Below are 18,197 nucleotides of genomic sequence, written 5' to 3'. Positions count from 1 at the left end.
ACGCGCACGATCAATCCACCGCTACTTCCTAGCTATTAGCCATCCACCACCCAAGTTTGACGATTTTACTTTCCAAGTTCCAACCTACTTCAGGTTGGATGGTGGAAATATCAAAATATTTTATTTCCATCCCTGACAAAATAACTAGTCATAAGCTATCTGTATGACTTATAATATGGTTTACGGGAGGGCACTGCATTAAGGGGGGCTTACGCAATACACGGGAAGCCGCACATCTTAGGCCCCACGGCGCAAATCAACCGTCTAAACTTTAAATGAATGCAAAATTGCCATCGTTTTGCTGCTTTAGTCACCCGTGTAACCTAGTAATAGTTAACCCACTTACTTAGGTCTCTTGGAGGAGTGAGCGGGGTGATGACGTTATATTTGGTCAAACGAACTTCTCATTGTCATTGCCAGTATACCGCAATAATAACAGTACGTATTACGTACGTTGTTCGTGGTGCATATTATACCCTCTCCCGTTTCATAGCAATCATGAAAATATATATAAGTATATAACTCAAAGGCGACTGACGGACTGACTGACATAGTTGATAGATTCAATTTGGATTCAACGCACAGCCTAACCATTGGGCTGATCGGGCTGTTTGGCATACAGTATGGTAGATGTTATGAAGTAGGCATCCGCTAAGAAAGGATTTTGATCAATTCTATCTCTAAAGGGATAAAATAGGGGATGGAAGTTTGTATGAATCTTTGTAAATGTAAGACCGATCGGGCTGAGACTTTGATACCTAATTAATAATATTACATCTTAACGCGGACGAAGCCGCGGGCAAAAGCTAGTCTTGAAATAAAAATAAGATCGCTGGAAATTTAGCCGTTGAATTATGCTCTCTGTTTTTTTTTATATGCACAAAAAAATGGGTATTTCGTTTTCACGGATACCATTGTGAGCCGAATACCAATATTTTCGTGTGGGTTTGAATGAATTTCTCTCTACAGTCTACTCTACCGGGTTTTAGCTACGTCCAAAATTATTTTATCAATAAAATGTGCCATCACATTTCAAAATTCACTGGACACGTAGATATAGCTCGCGCCTATAAATACCGAAGTTATGATTTTTGCGGGAAGTTTGAAATGAAACCGACGAATTGCAGCTGCTGCGGTTAATTGAATTTTATTTCATGCGGCAAAACGTTCCTGTGTACCGAATTCCCGGGTAATTCGATTACTAGTAATTTGAAAATTGAAGCTAATCCAGCCTTTGGTATTACATTTCAAAATCACATCGGATTTTGATGTATAGAGCTGGTAAGTTTCGATTAATTATCCTTTGTAATGCAAGATCATAAACAAGACACGTGTAAAGGTCAATTCAGACCGTAACGTGTAGATGCATTTCTAAATTTGTACTGAATTCAGATTTCAATTGCGCGAGACGATTTGCAAATCTGACAAATACATACTTTAGAAATTCATCTATCGCGTTGCGGTCTGATTTGACCCTAACGGCTTGTCCACATCTTCACGTCACGACGTCGTCAACGTGGAACGGTGCGATAACGTGGCACGTGACGTGAAAAGTTACGTCAATGTAACGTGAAAATGCACGTCTCGGTGTAGCAACATTTTACGTCTTTTTTTTCATAAATCTCCCTTCATCTTCTTAACAATAGCAGAAGCAGAATACGTACTGTGCGGTCCATATCTAGATAAGTAGTGAAGAATGTAGGAGTTTTACAAGGCATGGTGACGTACAATGTTGCTACATCGTGAAGTGCATTTTTACGTTACGTTGATGTAAATTTTCACATCACGACAACGTACCTTGCCACGTTGCCGCACCGTGCCACGTTACCGCACCGTTCCACGTTGACCACGTCGTAACATGGACATGTGCACAGGCCCTTAAGGTCACGCAGACCGATTTTTGATTACTAACGTGATTCCATACATTTCCTCAGTCACTTCATTAAATGAAAGAAAAATAATAATCATTAATGTATATGTATGATCGTTGTTAAAATTAGTCATAACATGGTAATTGACATCATATCATAATATCCTTATTAGTTAGGGTTCCGTAGTCAACAAGGAACCCTTATAGTTTCGGTCTGTCCGTCCGTCCGTCTGTCTGTCTGTCCGCGGTTTTGCTCAGAGACTATAGCACCTACAAAGCTGTAATTCGGCATGAATGTACCTACTGTATATTAATTTTATTAGTCACTTACTTTAGAAGTTAAAGGGTGGAAGGGAAACATATTTTACCACTTTGGAAGTGTCTCTCAAGGAAACTATTCAGCTTAGAAACTATTTCTGCATGAAAATCTTAATGGAGTTCGCATAATACACCTTCTTATCAAGTTTTAACAGTATAGGTCTAGTTTGGAGAAAAGTGGCTGTGACATACGGACAGACAGACATGATTAATCTATAAGGGTTCCGTTTTTTTGTCATTTGCGTTATAATTTGGGATTTAGTACAGAAATACATAATTTATCAAAATTTCAACTGTCTAACTTTAGCGGTTTTGTGATACAGTCAGGAGACATACAGACGGACGGACAGACAGACGAATAGACATCGAAGACTTAGTAATAGGGTCCCGTTTTTACGCTTCGGGTACGGAACCCTAAATAGAAATAATTATTATATTTCGGTGATAAGAAAACTGTATGGAAATCAAATTGTAACTTGGTGGTTGGTCATAGAGACCCCTGCAGCGCGAATAAACGCATTTTTAACACACAACCTTGTACTATTATCTATTCTGTGACACAACTCATGCACGCGAGCTCAGATGAGTGGCGATTATAATATCGAAATATTATAATTAATTCCCTTTAGAAGGAAGAGCGGAATTGCTTGAGAGTTGTTTACAATTAATCTAAATATATTTTTTTCTTTCGCAAACTCTGGTCTTTTAAAGACTCCACGTGACCGACTCAGGGTTAACCTTTTGAGTACGAAACCTTAAAACAGCGGTCCGCAACCTTTTTGATATTGCGACCCCAAAATTAAAACAAGAGTTATCAGCGACCCCAGGAAAAAAAACACAACACGTTTACATTTTTTTCAAACAGAGCTCGATCGCTACAAATACTTTTCTCTCTAAAGGTCTTCCCGCCCTTAAGGACATTGTGTAATAGGCATGACGAATTTTTTTTCTGGTTGCTAAGTGACCATTCAAAAATAGGAATATCGGTGAAAAAATGACTTTGATGGCTTTAAAATACTCCAAGATATCCATACAAAATGTTACCTAACTGTGACGTCACGCTTAGGTAGTTTGTTCTATAACTATCTTAAATATTGCGTTTATGAAAGTGGTTTTATAAGATTTTTCTATAAATTGCATAACTTAATGAATAGTATACAAAAATTAAGGCATTTTATAAAAAAAAAATTGACTTGATTATCCAACTATAAAATACATAAGTTATGAAGCTGACATTTTGGAAATACTTATATTTTATCGCTAATGTCTTTATATTTTATTTAAAAAAATCAGCTAATCTTTGACCTTGTCGCCATACCTATTGTGTATGTAAAGAGAAGTTATATTTTATGCATAAAGTACCTTAATAAAATTCGATAAGTACAGGACCTTGCTGACTTTTTTGGCCACCCCATAAATATCTTTCGCGACCCCATGTGGAGTCGCGACCCCAGGGTGCGGACCGCTGCCCTAAAAATTTGAGGAGTAACAATTTACACAATAAGAGCAATCCTTACATAGGCTGGTTCTTAGATTAATGATTGACCCTAACTTGTAGGAACCGCAGTAAAGTTTAAACGAGACACAAACATTTAACAAATTATCAAAATGTTTATGAAATTATGTGCCTCGTTGTTTGGGCTGTACCGTTACTTTCAAGACATTTTTACCGACTTCCAAAAAGGAGGAGGTTTTACAGGATGTAACCAAACAGGTACGTGTCCCTTATATAGTTTACTGTGAAAGTTGCAACGCTGTAAGATCAATTTTTTTTCTGTGTATATGGGCAAGTGCCTAGCATCATGAATTTACACATAAGTACTGTTACGTGCTAGGGTTCGAGGATTTTGAGAGAAATATCTGCTGACTCTTTTGAAGACTTTATTCACTAATACTAGCTCACACAAATCACTAAGTCCAAACACGAAGCACTATCACTGTCCTAGGTCGTAGCCAAGTCGCAGGTTTCACTGGTTCACTCACTATTGATCACTTGTGTTCACTCCGAAGTCGCCTTGATGGTAGCTCGAATCGAACTTAAGAGGAGACAACACCGCCCTTTTTTCCATACAAACGTTGTGCCCTGTTTCCTCCCTGGATAATGCTAGTAGAGTTATATTTTTTTTCCTGAATATCTACGGCCACTAATACAATGTCCCTATGTTTTCTTTTTTTTCATAATTTAATTATTAAATAAGATATGAACGTTCAAAAACCCAAAAAAATGGCCAGATTTTTCGCTGTGTTCAAACGTCCAGAAAACAGATTTGGCTAGATTATACAAAAAAAAAGCAAAACATAGGAACACAGCTCAATCCTTTTTTTAATCTTTAATGGAAAAACTACTTAAATCGGTTAAGTTTTGGAGAAGGAATCAGGGGACAACGAATCGTTGATTTTCTGGATTTTCTGCAGTTGTCTCTATCGCGTTCTGCGGTATAGGCTTGAGGTAAGGGAGACAGCTATAGATATTACACGTACTTTTTTTTCATTTCTCTAGCCCCTGGTGTATCCTCTTAATTACGGCCCGTCCTCCTGCGACTATTTATGTGGGTCGAGGCGAGCCCTAGACTGTTCGAGAACGTTTCTTCCCGAATGTACACAATTGGCGTAAACAAGTGTGGAATACTTCGAGAAGCTTAACGTTATCTAGTATCAAATAGCGGATTTACGCTGTCTGCGTTTCTTCAATAAGTTGCGCTGGTGTGACGCTAGATGGCTCTATGCGTCCGTAACAGTACAAAAGTTTAAAAAATTACCCTTCCACGCTGCGACTTTTACAGTAAACTATATAGGGGACACATACACACCCTAATATATTATCACTTAGTTTTGTTACAACCTGTATATTCAGCTTATTTTTTTCTAGGTTCGTGGACACAATGCTCCACCTGTTCAGAGGGAACATCGGTTCTGGTCTGCTGGCGATGGGGGACGCCTTCAAAAATGGCGGCCTGGTGTTCGCTACCATCACCACAGCACTCCTCGGCATCCTATGTGTGCATGCTCAGCATTTACTGGTAAGTAATTAAAAGTAAAACAACAGTCGACGAATTTCTTCATAAGGCCTCTGTGGCTCAGTGGTTAACGAGCGGCTTGAGCCGCCAGCTCAAGCCAGGGGTTCAAATCCCACCGACGAAAACAGTTTTCAATGTCTCTGAATCATGGATGTGTATTAAATATGTGTACCATATAAGAAAATCTTAAATATTAAAGTACTAAGGAAAAGTATAACGGAAATATATTTATACTAGATGACGCCCGCAACTCCGTTGCGCCAAAATTCGTTTATCGCGGCGGCACCGTACATTTTTCCGGGATAAAAAGTGTGTATGTCTTTTCTCGGATCTCAAAGTATACCCATGTCAAATATCATCAAAATCGGTTCAGCGGTTTGGGCGTGAAAAGGTAACAGACAGACAGACAGACAGACACCCTTTCGCATTTATAATATTAGTATGGATTTCCGTCGCCCGGTACTCGCACAAGTCCTTCAGGCACTTAGCACGGGGCCAGACTGAAGGGGTTTAAAGCTTCCATAGATATTATTATTATAAGGATCTCGACCCTCACACGGGAGCATTCGGGAGCATTTTTAACGTTACGTAACGTTTTAAACTGAACATTACAATGCGCACCTTGTAATGATACAATGTATGTATGTAATGTTTCATAGCATATTATATAGTTACAGGGTGTAACAGACAAAGTGATAATTCTTTAGGTTTTGTATGAGTACCCTGTATAGAGTTCACTCTATACATTTTTTTGTAACATTCTGTAACCATAATATATCTATGCTTATCTACACTAGTAAACAAAGGAAAAATGCGTTGAATAGGCTCCCAAACTACGCAGCCGATATTGATGAAATTTGGCATGGTAGACCATGGTGTGGCATGATGTAGAAGTACGAGTATAGGATATGATCTCTCGCCAGTCGTGTCGGTCTTCCGTCCCACTGGGTTGAAGGTTATGAGAGTAAAAGGAATAGAGAGTGTACTTGTGTACTGCGCACACACTTGGGCACTATAAAATTACTCCACCGTAACTGGCCTGCTTTTTAATGAAACCGGCCACCGTCACCGAAACCGGTGTGGGAGTTATTATTATTATTATTATCCTGGTGAGATTGTAAATATTCTTTTAGCTAAACTGTTCAGACGAGATGCACCGGCGGACAAAACGGCAGCGGCCGCCCGGGTTCGCCGATACAGTATCCCTGGTCTTCTCATACGGACCGGCACGCCTGCGGCCTCTAGCGCCAACCATGAAGATAATGGTGAACACCTTCCTCTGCATCACGCAGCTTGGCTTCTGCTGCGTCTATATTGTCTTTATCGCGAATAATGTTAAAATGGTACGGTAAGAGTTTTATTCGTGTTTATATCATGTCTATAGCAGGTTTGGTCTACATAATATAGATAGGGTCACATTAAACATAATAATTTTACATATTTTTTTAATTCTTATTGACGCGATGCATTTTCATGTATACTTTGTTTAATTAATTATTATTATTATTATAAAATAGAAGGAGCAGATAAACAAAAATACATAAATCATAATTCATAAGTATTGCATGCGCTTGACTCCATACCTAATATTATGTGATCGACAAATAAAACACCTTTATCAGAGTGTCAATTTTTGTTAATTTTACTAACTTACGGCCGTTCCCAATATTTCATCTATCTCTGGTTTTGCCCTACTAGAGATAGGAATAGCTCACATTAGACATATGTCAATTGTGAGCTATTCCTATCTCTAGTAGGGCAAAACCAGAGATAGATCAAATATTGGGAATGGCCGTAATACATGTTAAAAATTACATCATTTTATTTTTTCTAAGAATCCACTTTATTCTTTTTATAGTAGGTACAACTTATTTCTTCTAAGAGTCCATTTTATATTTTTCTAGATTTGTGACCAGTACAACTTGCACGTAGACCTGTCCGTACACATGATCTTTGTCATAGTCCCTGTCCTCTTGTCCTGCATGGTACGAAACCTGAAATACCTCACACCCTTCTCGACCATAGCCAATGCGATGATGGCTGTCGGCGTTGGCTTGGTTTTGTACGAAACCGCCCAAGACCTCCCACCGGTTTCGTCACGACCAGCCATGGCATCCTGGGCCCAACTGCCGTTGTATTTTGGAACCGCTGTCTACGCTTTCGAGGGTATTGGGTTGGTAAGTTTGGCACCTGCTTTTTTTTTTTTAGTTTTTAACCGACTCTAAAAAGGAGGTTATCAATTCGACCGTATGTATTTCCAGAGCTGCCTAGTTTTCGTATATTATTATGTAAGTCTGAACAAATGTGCCAAATTTCAAAAATGTGTACGTACTACGTATATGTATGTTTGTGTTCTCATATCTCCGGAACTACAAGTCCGATTTAAGTAACTCTTTTTTGTTGCACTAGGTATTGTTCAATTTAGGGAATACTGCAAGTTTCATCGAAATCGGTTCAGTCGTTTTTGAGATAGGGAATTTAAATTCTCAATTATGACGTACTAGATGTTCCGCGCGGCTTCGCCCGCGTAATTTAGGAATGTCACGGAAACCGTACATTTTTCTTTTCTTTCACGTGGTCTATTCTTCATGTGTGCCAAATAACATAAAAATTGCTCCAGTACGTTCAAATTTCAAGGCGCTTACTGAAAATTGCGACTATACGGTCGCAACACATGCTGAGTAAGCCACCTATTTGGTAAATATAGTTTTGATATATTCTTATTTCTTTGTAATATTTTATGTATTGTTTTACCAAATAAAGTTTCTTTCTTTCAAATAATTTCCCCCGTTTTTTCCACAATTTCCTCTATTTCTTCGCTCCTATTAGTCTTAGCGTGATAAAATAATATAGCCTATAGCCTTTCTCGATAAGTAGGCTATCTAACACTGAAAGGATTTTTTCAAATCGGACCAGTAGTTCCTGAGATTAGTGGATTAGTATTATTGGTGTCAGAGTTAGTTTTAGATTTTTGCCCGACTACGGTCAGTTAACAGTGGTCCAAAACGACAGACCCTGCAGGGGTCTAATTTTTGCATTATAAATCTCGAATCGAGAATGGTGTAACGAGAATTAAATATAGCTACAATTACAATATGAATTCTCGTCTTTCACAGTCTTAAGAGGTTGAGTGAGGAACATGAAAGTATGTACTATGTACTATCAGAGAAGTTGATTCCTATGCAAATCGGGGACCTAAGTAGTTTGGTTGCGTTACGTCAAACCCAGCTGACAGATCACAATTAACATTGAATTGACATATTCGACCAAATAACGTTGGTCTCTCAATTGCATAGGAATCCTTGATGGTGCATATTATGTATATCTCTCTAAAGGAAATAATTCTGAAAATAATAAAGAATTATACTCGCAAATATATAAAAGGGTTTTATTTAAACAATTTCACGGTTGGATGATGCCGCAAGCGGTTTATAGGGCTCATGATCTAGGGCTTGAGTTTGTTTGGTTTACATTAGCGGGATTATGTGGTGTCCGGCAGTGTCCACATAGTTAATTGCTTGTGAACACCGACGTGTTACTCGTTGTAATACATCATGTAGAGAATGAAAACACTGAAAAATTGAAAAATGGTCGTTCCTAGCCAATTTCTTACGTATTTTTTGTTACTCGTTGTATTACATCTCGTAGAGTATGAAAAAACCGGCCAAGTGCGAGTCGGACTCGCGCACCGAGGGTTCCGTACAAACCTGCAAGGTTTACAAAGTTCGTTCATTACGACAATCGAGTCATAACTATGGTATTTTTATTGCAAAATGAAATTCATAACATTACAATGGGGAAAGATGGAGGAGCATAAATTTAAGACAAAGATCTTAAATTGCTGTTTCTTTTGATTGCGTTGACATAGAAGTTTGATTTTGCTACAGCTTAAAGGTATTATAGACCTGAGTATTTGGTATGAATTTCAATTTAATACCTCTACGCGTTTATGAGGAAATGGGTAGTAAGTTTAAAATTATTAAAAAAAAATATATTATGTGATGTAACTAAAAATTTATGGTTTTCGTAATTTTTCCTTTATCTATGCTATAAGACGTTGCTTCGTACCAAATTTCAAGATTCTGAGTTCACGGGAAGCACCCTGTAGGTTTTGATTCCCTTGCAAGTGTCGAAAATTTGCGGCATAAACGGCTGTATCTTTTGATTGCGTTGGCTTAGAAGTTTGATTTTTTCACAGCTTCAAGGGACAGTAGACCTGAGTAATTGATATAAATTTCAGCTTCATACCTCCACGCGTTCCTGAGAAAAAGGGTCTTGACAGACGGACGGACGGACAGACGGACAACAAAGTGATCCTATAAGGGTTCCGTTTTTTCCTTTTGAGGTACGGAACCCTAAAAATGGTTGTTCCTAGCGAATTTCATCCATATTTTTTGTATTTCATGGATATATAATAGTTAGATACAATTGTGCAAAAGGAGTAAGTTATCCTGCTCACTTCGATATTGGTATCTACCAATCCATCAAATTAGCGCGCCATAAGATCTTTAAACGTGCTAAAAATCTTTTACGTAGACTTTCTTGAAATAGTTTTTGATTACAGAAGTACGCTATACATAAATATTGATATGTTAATTAAATAGCAAAACTAGGCAAAAAGTTATTTGGGTACCCACTTAGTACCTACTAATTACTGGTTTTTGTGACCAATTTACTCACTAAAAGGTATCTTTCAGGTTCTCCCCCTGAAGAACGAAATGCGCCAACCTGAGCTGTTCCAGAAGCCGCTGGGAGTACTGAACGTGGGAATGGTGTTCGTGGGGAGTATATTTATCTCGGTCGGCTTCCTCGGCTACTTGAAGTTTGGGGAGGATGTTGCTGGTAGCTTGACCTTGAATATGCGACCGGGAGAAACGTACGTATACAATAGGTGATAATACTTTAGGGTGTGTATGTGTTCCTTATATAGAGTTGACTGTGAAAGTAGCAGTGCTGAAAGAGCAATTTTTTTTGTGATTTGTATGGTCAAGCGTCCCAGCGTCAGAAAATTTCCCAACAAGTTGAAAAAAATGTTTATCTTTCACTTTGGCATTGAACTCAATGTAGGAGTCTAATACAAGCCCTAAAGTATTATCACTTAGTTTTGCTATACCTTGAATCCACTTCATAGGTATATGGTAAATGTAATTTGGTTACGCTTTATCAAACTCAGCCGATATATTAGCATTGTATTGATTATTATTATGGGTAAAAGTGGTGACGTGATGTGACACGGTGAAGCGCAATTTCCATTCAACATTTATGAGTGTTGGTTATAAGTTCATAACTTATAAATATGTATGTAAATTACATTAGTCAAAACTCAAAATATATAAGATTAAAGCCTTAGGGTTGATTCAGACCGCAACGCGTCGCGTAGCAATGAGTTTCTAAAATACTAGAGTAGCAATGTCTTACAAAAGATTCTCAGAAATGCGTAACCACTTTTTTGTTCAAAAGACAATGTCAAGTCATATATTCGTTATGTCATTATGTATGTGAGATATGCTTGCAGGCATCTTCGAAGTGGCAACGCGTTGCTACCGTAAACTTCCAATCTAGTTACGTTAGTAACATAGAATATAATTGTCGCGTAGATTCATTTCTAAATTTAATATGGATTTGACAGATTCGCAAGACGTCTCACGCAATTGAAATCTGTCAAATCCATACTAATTTATGGCGCCGCGCCTCGCCTCACCTCGTCGCGTTGCGGTCTGAATTGACCCTTAGGGTTGATTCAGACCGCAACGCGACGCGTAGATGCATTTCTAAATTTGTATTGAATTGACAGATTTCAATAGGCTACTTGACTTATATTCAATTTCATTGAAAAAATACATATTTCTAGTAGAACTTGGCCTAGAAAACCGTATTTCATCCTTATCATTAAATAAAAGCTTATGATTGATAAATAAAGTCGATTTGAAAATATAATTTTATGAAAATAGGATTTGTACTGACGAAAACGCTTTTGCGGTACTTCCGAATTGGATGTGACGTCATCTCATTCCTAATTTAATATCTTTTATTTATCGCGTTCGTTATATGTAAGTTTATTTGTACATAAATAATAAAAATAAGCCTAGAAAGATTTGCAAAATATATTTTCTTGAATAATTCAAATAAAACATCAGTTTTATAAATTATCTCCATTTATTGTAGACGGGAAATGAAATGGTCAAAACTTTTCTCCAAAAGTTTTCAACATTACAAATGATTTCTAATTTCTTATTTAATTCTTTTATAATTTTTGGGCACTTTTAGACGCGTACATTTAGCATATAAAAAAATTTCAATAAAGAGAGCTTAAAATGCAAAACGTATGACGTCACACTATGGCGGACAGTGTTTTTGGCGCCATTTATAAGGCATATTTTTCAATTAACATTTTTATGGGTTTCTACTGTGTAATATATTAAAATTGTGTAAAAAAAATTGTGTAAAATATTAGTTTTTTTTTGTAATAATGAATGATTATTGAGCGATTAGCATGAAGAAAAAAATTAGATCAAGTAGCCTATTGCGTCAGAAGTCTTGCGAATCTGTCAAATCCATACTAATTTAGAAATGCATCTACGCGACGCGTTGCGGTCTGAATCAACCCGTTCCATGCAAAAATACGGTTAGTTAGACTATTAACTGTAATTAACTTAATTTCAGACTAAGTTTAGTAGTCCAAGTGCTGATAACTGCGGCCATGCTGCTCACCTATCCGCTACAGTTCTACGTACCGATATCAATTACCTGGCCTGGTATACGCAAGAAGTACGGAGGGTCGTCTCCTATCGCCAAGGAACTACTTTATAGAGCGTGCATGGTTATGGTGACATGTGAGTAAAATTTCGTCTAGCGCAAGCGCCGTGCCAGTGGTCGAATTAATAAATGTTTAATACATTAACCGCCGTACTCAGAGACATTTAATTACGATTAACCTTCAATTTAATGAAGACTTTGACAGATAATGTATGGGGCTTATGTCAAAATTTTGAATTAAGGACCTGAAATATATCTAAATTTTTAGTAATTTAGTTAGCATATAATTTGTAAACAGCCGCTCTTAGGTACTACCAAATTAGTAAATTATCTTAGTAAAATAAACTTTTGTGATAATAAATATAAAATGGATTAGTGCTACGAATAATAATGAAGTATGATGGTAGATGGTAACACAGGTAATTATGTGTAACTCATACGAATACTCTACTTGTTGAAATGGTTTTATGAATAATAATTTATAACTTTTAGTATAATTTTCAAAAATCTTTGTTCCGGACCTTCCGGACACACGTTTTACAAGGGTTACCAATTTACAACACTACTATCTACTACCCAGGCTACTTTTCAGTGTTTACTTATGAGCGGATACGGTACAAGCAAATTCTTAACGTTCTTTAGTTATTTCGTTATTCATTTGTCAGTCTGTCTCAGAAGTCAGGTATCCCATCGGGATCATTTCACAAGAGAAATTAACCTATCGAAAATTCGTCTGATAATAGCTTTTGTTTTTTCCAGTCGTGCTAGCAGAGACCATTCCTCAGTTGGGACTGTTCATCTCCCTGGTCGGCGCAATAAGCAGCACCACCCTGGCGCTCATGTTTCCACCGCTCATTGACCTGGTCGTCACGTACCAGAAGGAAAACAAAATGCCTGTCTTTACACTAGTGAAAAATCTATTCATCATCATCCTTGGTATTTACATATTTATATCGGGAACTTATGAAAGTCTAGCGTCCATAATAAGAGCTTTTAGAAGTTAAGTACTCTGTAGCTACAGATTAATAAATGCTATATAATATGTACTCTATTTCAATTTGTTTTGATCTAAATGTAGAGAATTAAGGGTCAATTCAGACCGCAACGCGAAGCCATTTCTAAATTTGTATGGATTTGACAGATTTGCGAGACGTCGCTCACGAAATCTGTAAATTCAGTACAGAAATGCATCTACGCGTCGCGTTGCTCTCTGAATTGACCCACTCGGTAGCCCACTCGACATAATTTATGTGCCGTGTATTTTGCGCGGTACCTAGTAATTGCGGTAAACATGACATTTATGACAGCTGCATACACTCGACGAGAGCCCCAGAGTCAGAGCATGCCTGTGTGAACACTCGTCCTAATATTTGTACAGAAGACTCACGCGACAATGGACGTGAAAATTGCTGCCGTTATTTGTCTTTGTGCTGTGAGCTGTTGTGATTTTTTAAACATTTACTAGAACAAGAAAATTCGTAAACCATAGAGAAAAAGAAGACGTGTAAGACCACATAGTGAGACACGTCTGTTCATAAATACTGTCAGCGAGTAACTAATTAAACGAGTGTGTACATGCTCGCTCTCGTTTATCTCGCAAGAGCCAACGAGAGTCGAGACCCTTCGACTCGGGCGCAAAAAACCGCCAAGCCACCGAGAGCAACCGAGACTAGGACGAGAGCGCGAGACGAGACGAGAGCGTCCTGCGGCCTGTACACACTCGCGCTCGGCGGGTCGGGGTGTGTCGACGAGTGTGTACAGCCTCCATAAATTGGTAGAGTTGTTTACATTTAAATCAAAATGAATTGGAATGGACACACACAACAGCACACAACATAAATTCTTACTTTCAGTAAGAATTTGTTTACTGAATCGAATCTTATAGAATGTTTTGTATTAATAATAATCAAAAGTGCGTCAAAACGGTTCGTGTAAGTATATATATAGTGCACGGCATGCGAGCGGCCTGTTGGAACTAGGCCTGCACACTTCCGTGCGCTTTGATATATTCAACAAATAGCAAGGTTTTATCGTCTCCTTATACGAGATTGCGTTGCAGTTTGTCTGTTCGCGTAAGTGAAAGAGATTATATTATGTAGCGATAGGTCCACCAAGTTGTATGTATTAGGCGAAAACGCATTAGTTGACGGATATATTGCGGAAAAACTGATAAAGATACTACAGAATTCCTAATCCTAATAATAATAATACTTATTTGTTAAGTTAATAGTAATCTAATAATATCCAGATATTATCTATACATAAAAATCGTCCAAGTGCGAGTCGGACTCGCGCACGAAGGGTTCCGTACCGGTATAGAGCGAAAGTAGGTAAAAATTGTGTTTCTTGTATGGGTATCCCCCTTAAATATTTACTTAATTAACATTTTATTATTAATTATTAAAGTACAAATATAACTAAAGATTTTGTGAAAATGTCAAGTGCCTAGCTGTTACCATTATTCATTACGGGCGAAAAACCTAAAAAAATCACGTTTGTTGTATGGGAGCCCCCCTCACATATTAATTTTATTGCGTTTTTAGTATTTGTTGTTATAGCAGCAACAGCAATACACAATCTGTGAAAATTTCAGAAGTCTAGCTATAGCGGTTCTTGAGTTACAGCCTGGAGACAGACGGACAGACATCGAAGTCTCAGTAATAGGGTCCCGTTTTTACCCTTTGGGTACGGAACTCTTAAAATGGAGTTCCAATTGTTTTAGTAACACTATAACTCGATAACGGCTGAACCGATTCTGCTAATTTAAGTCTTAATAATCCTTGAAGTCCAGGGAAGGTTTTTAAGTGACACGAAGTGCACCGGGACAGTTAGTTCTTAATATTTCCCCGTGTAGGGACGGGGTAGAATACTATTCCCTACGGCCCATCAAGAAGGCCTGTCGTAAGAGGCGACTAAACTTGATAAGGGCCAATTTAAAATAGCGCAGAGTCGAAGCGCATCGAAGCGCATTACCAAAAACTGAACACAACAAATTCAACCTTAACTCCAGACCGTAACGCACACATTCTTTCTGCGGGACCGATCAACTTTGGTCGCGCGAATTCGCTAGAATGCGCGTGTCTTTTTAAAATCTCAGAAGTAATGACGTGTGCGTTATGCTCTGAAGCTAAGGTCAAATTTGTTATGTTCAGTTTTGGTAATTCTCTTCGAAAATGCGCTTCGACTCTGCGCTAGTATAATTTATTTGACCCTAACCGGGTTTACCCGAAATTTAGTCTAGGTTTAGAAGGTAAGGTAGGAATAAGCCTTTAATGTTGTTCTTCAAGCTTTATGTAATAAATGTACCTTTGGATCAAAATATAAGAAAAAATTATTAACTTTATAATGTGCGGTGTTAGTTTAAGCTCTTTAGGTTAAAATTGTGACTATTATGTCTTTGAATAATATAGATTCTTAATCTTATTATATAAAAAGAAAAGAAAAACTAGAAAGCTTGCTTCTTTTTACAGAAAGCATAAAAGGAGTGCAGTCTTAATACTGCCTTGTTTAAATCCATATTATTTTCAATATTTTATTCCTGCATTTATGCTTTACATTGCAATTGTAGTTGTCTATTATTTTTTATGTTAATTCTTTTCCATTAAGGCTGTTAAAATCACTCGTGGCTACTTTTATAAATAATAAAAGCATTTATTGAAATATAAATTGACTCTGAGTGCACTGCTCATAAAAACAGGCTTGTCTTAAAAATAACATTTTATTGCAACCCAAAGTAACGTTACCTGTCTGAATACGTACCTGGGCTTGTACCACGAAACCGTTTTGACACTCAAACAATCGTACGAGAATGCCGCATCCTACTGTAACAAACGTGAAATGACGTTGTTAGAGCAGGACGCGGCATTCTCGTCCGATTGAGTCTCAAAACGGTTTCGTAGTAGGCCTACTGTCTCTTTTTGTCCCGAGTCGCGACAAATATTAAGCTTTAGGTTCCCAAGTTCGTATTCTACAAAAAGTTTTAAATTGTTATTTTCGCGAGCAAAAATAAAAAAAAAACAAAAAAGGGACAATTGCCTGAATTTTTTCGTATGCGCTAATCAGACTATAAAATATTTTAGAAAATATAAAAATATGTTCAAGTACGTAAAATATTAAGAACACTTAGGTATTATATGATAGTGTACATATTTATTGTCTACGTTGTGTAATTTAGTGTTAGGATTTAGGTACGAAGTAATTTTATAATGTAGCTATAGGAACGGTAATAAAGCTTTAAAGGAAGATGATTCCTCAGTAGATAAATCCAGAAATAACACGTTTCGGTTAGGGATGTTTGTTACCTTCTACTGGGAGTTTGTCCGTGTCTAGCTCCTTAATTAAAAACATCGTAAGGGGTTAAAAAAGGGGTTAAACATCCGTTTGACGTTACGTGTAATGGGAGAAACATCAAAAGCCCAGAAGTCTTCCTCAGCTTCTGTTAGCTACATTTCGTATTCGAGTTTCTTAATCTGTAAATTAATATTTTTTAATAATACAGTTAATTTATTCTCCTAAGCGTAAGATTATTAATACTGCAAAGTTTTTACTAAACCGATTTTTAATATGCATGTCGTTTTAAGTTACTTTCTAAGTTAAGTTGTAAGTTTTTATTGCTGTAGCTGTATTATTTTAAGTTCGCATACGTAGGATACCCAAATACTAACATAACGTTTTCATATTAACCTTCACTGTGGTACGACTATGTCATAGATGTATTTTTGTAATGATATTAGTATTATTATTTATTATATTTATTAACTACTTTCCCTAAGCTCTTACTAAGCTGTGAAAAAAATTAAACATAAACTGTAATCGAAATGAATATATTTACATAACAGTTAAATAATTAAAATTCTATTTTTCCAGACTTCTCGTTACTCAAAATTGCTAAAAGCACATTAAGTAGACTAAAAGTTAATTAATCTATTATCTAACCGAATTCACGTTGTCTTAAATATTTTATGTTATTAAATAACTAAAAAAGGATATGGACGAACAGTCTATAGACGGCCCCAATTTTATAATAAAAAAAAAAATATATATATATTTTATGTTCATTTTCACTAATCGCCATTCGCCAGGCAACACTTAGGGTCGCGCTACACCGGAATGGAAGAGGCGAGGCGAGTACTTTCAGTGTCATATGATTTTTAATTTTATCTTCATTATTATTATACATATGTAGTATCGCTTCAGAAATAGATTTTTCAAGCGATACTAATGTATTACAATAATAAAGATAAAGTTAATCATATGAGACTAAAAGTGCTCGCCTCGCCTCTGCCATTCCTGTGTATGCGATTGGAGAAAACGGGCATTAATATTATTTTCACAGCGAATGGGACCTAGCATTAGGATGTCAATAAAAGCTTACCTTGAAACTTTTTACAGCCCTGCATTATACTCTTAAACCTAAGTTTTTTCTCAAGACCTAATTGTTTAATATCTAAAAGAATGGTAAATAATTTACTATTAGAATCAGGAGTTGAAGGTAACTCCTTCAGTAACCGAAGTCGATGTTTGTCGGACTTAGTAGGTGTTGTTCGTGTTTTATCTTCGGTTGAATTTGGCTTAGCTAATTTTTTGCTTAAAGGTTTAAGTTAATTAACAACCTTAAATGCCAATAATTAAACCAACTCCTGTTCATCGAATTTTCACGAAACACAGGTTGAAAATCAATTTTCGTGCAACACGATCAAAATTTTAATCACCGATTTTGTAATATGATTCCTAAATAAAATAAATTTAAAAGTCGTTCTGCCGTACCTTACGGTTTTGGAAAATTGGCAGTCCGAATTAAGCCCGGCCGCACACTGTCCGAATTCTGATCAGAAACAGTTGAATTTCGCCGGACCGCCCGCCACCCCGCACACTATCCGAGATATCCTTCCGGCGAGTTCGAGCTCACTCGGCTCAGTACAAGCCGACAGTAAGAGACAGCGCGGACGTTCAACTGTTTCTGATCAGAAATTTCGGACAATGTGCGGCCGGGCTAAAATACTAAAATAGTACGGGAGCCCTAGAACAATTATAGTAATATAATCTAAGAGTAACATTGTCCTACAAAATATAGAACAATCCATATTTTAGGCCCATCAAGTCAAAGTATGAAATCCTTTCTATTTCTGTTAGCTACCACTTTCAAGATTTTTCGCAGATAAAAATGTTGTTCGTCTTATCAAAATGAAGCTACTCACAAAAAATCAGCTTGATAGTGATAAAATAAATTTGTTCTA

At 37.0% G+C, this 18,197-nt stretch overlaps 1 protein-coding gene across 1 annotated transcript in view; it reads left to right on the top strand.

The window, feature by feature from the left end:
• LOC121739166 (proton-coupled amino acid transporter-like protein CG1139) overlaps positions 1–13,004 on the top strand; it is a 75,460-nt gene extending 62,456 nt beyond the window's left edge. The window contains exons 5-10 of the mRNA XM_042131509.1: positions 5,058–5,208; positions 6,339–6,548; positions 7,110–7,382; positions 9,903–10,081; positions 11,869–12,038; positions 12,721–13,004. Coding sequence (XP_041987443.1) covers positions 5,058–5,208; positions 6,339–6,548; positions 7,110–7,382; positions 9,903–10,081; positions 11,869–12,038; positions 12,721–12,965 — 1,228 coding nt within the window. The 3' untranslated portion in view covers positions 12,966–13,004. The remainder of the gene's footprint in view (positions 1–5,057; positions 5,209–6,338; positions 6,549–7,109; positions 7,383–9,902; positions 10,082–11,868; positions 12,039–12,720) is intronic.
• The last annotated feature ends 5,193 nt before the right edge of the window (positions 13,005–18,197 follow it).

The sequence above is a fragment of the Aricia agestis genome, chromosome Z (assembly GCF_905147365.1).
Source record: "Aricia agestis chromosome Z, ilAriAges1.1, whole genome shotgun sequence".
Lineage (NCBI taxonomy): Eukaryota > Metazoa > Arthropoda > Insecta > Lepidoptera > Lycaenidae > Aricia > Aricia agestis.
This window is presented reverse-complemented; position numbering and strand designations above follow the sequence as displayed.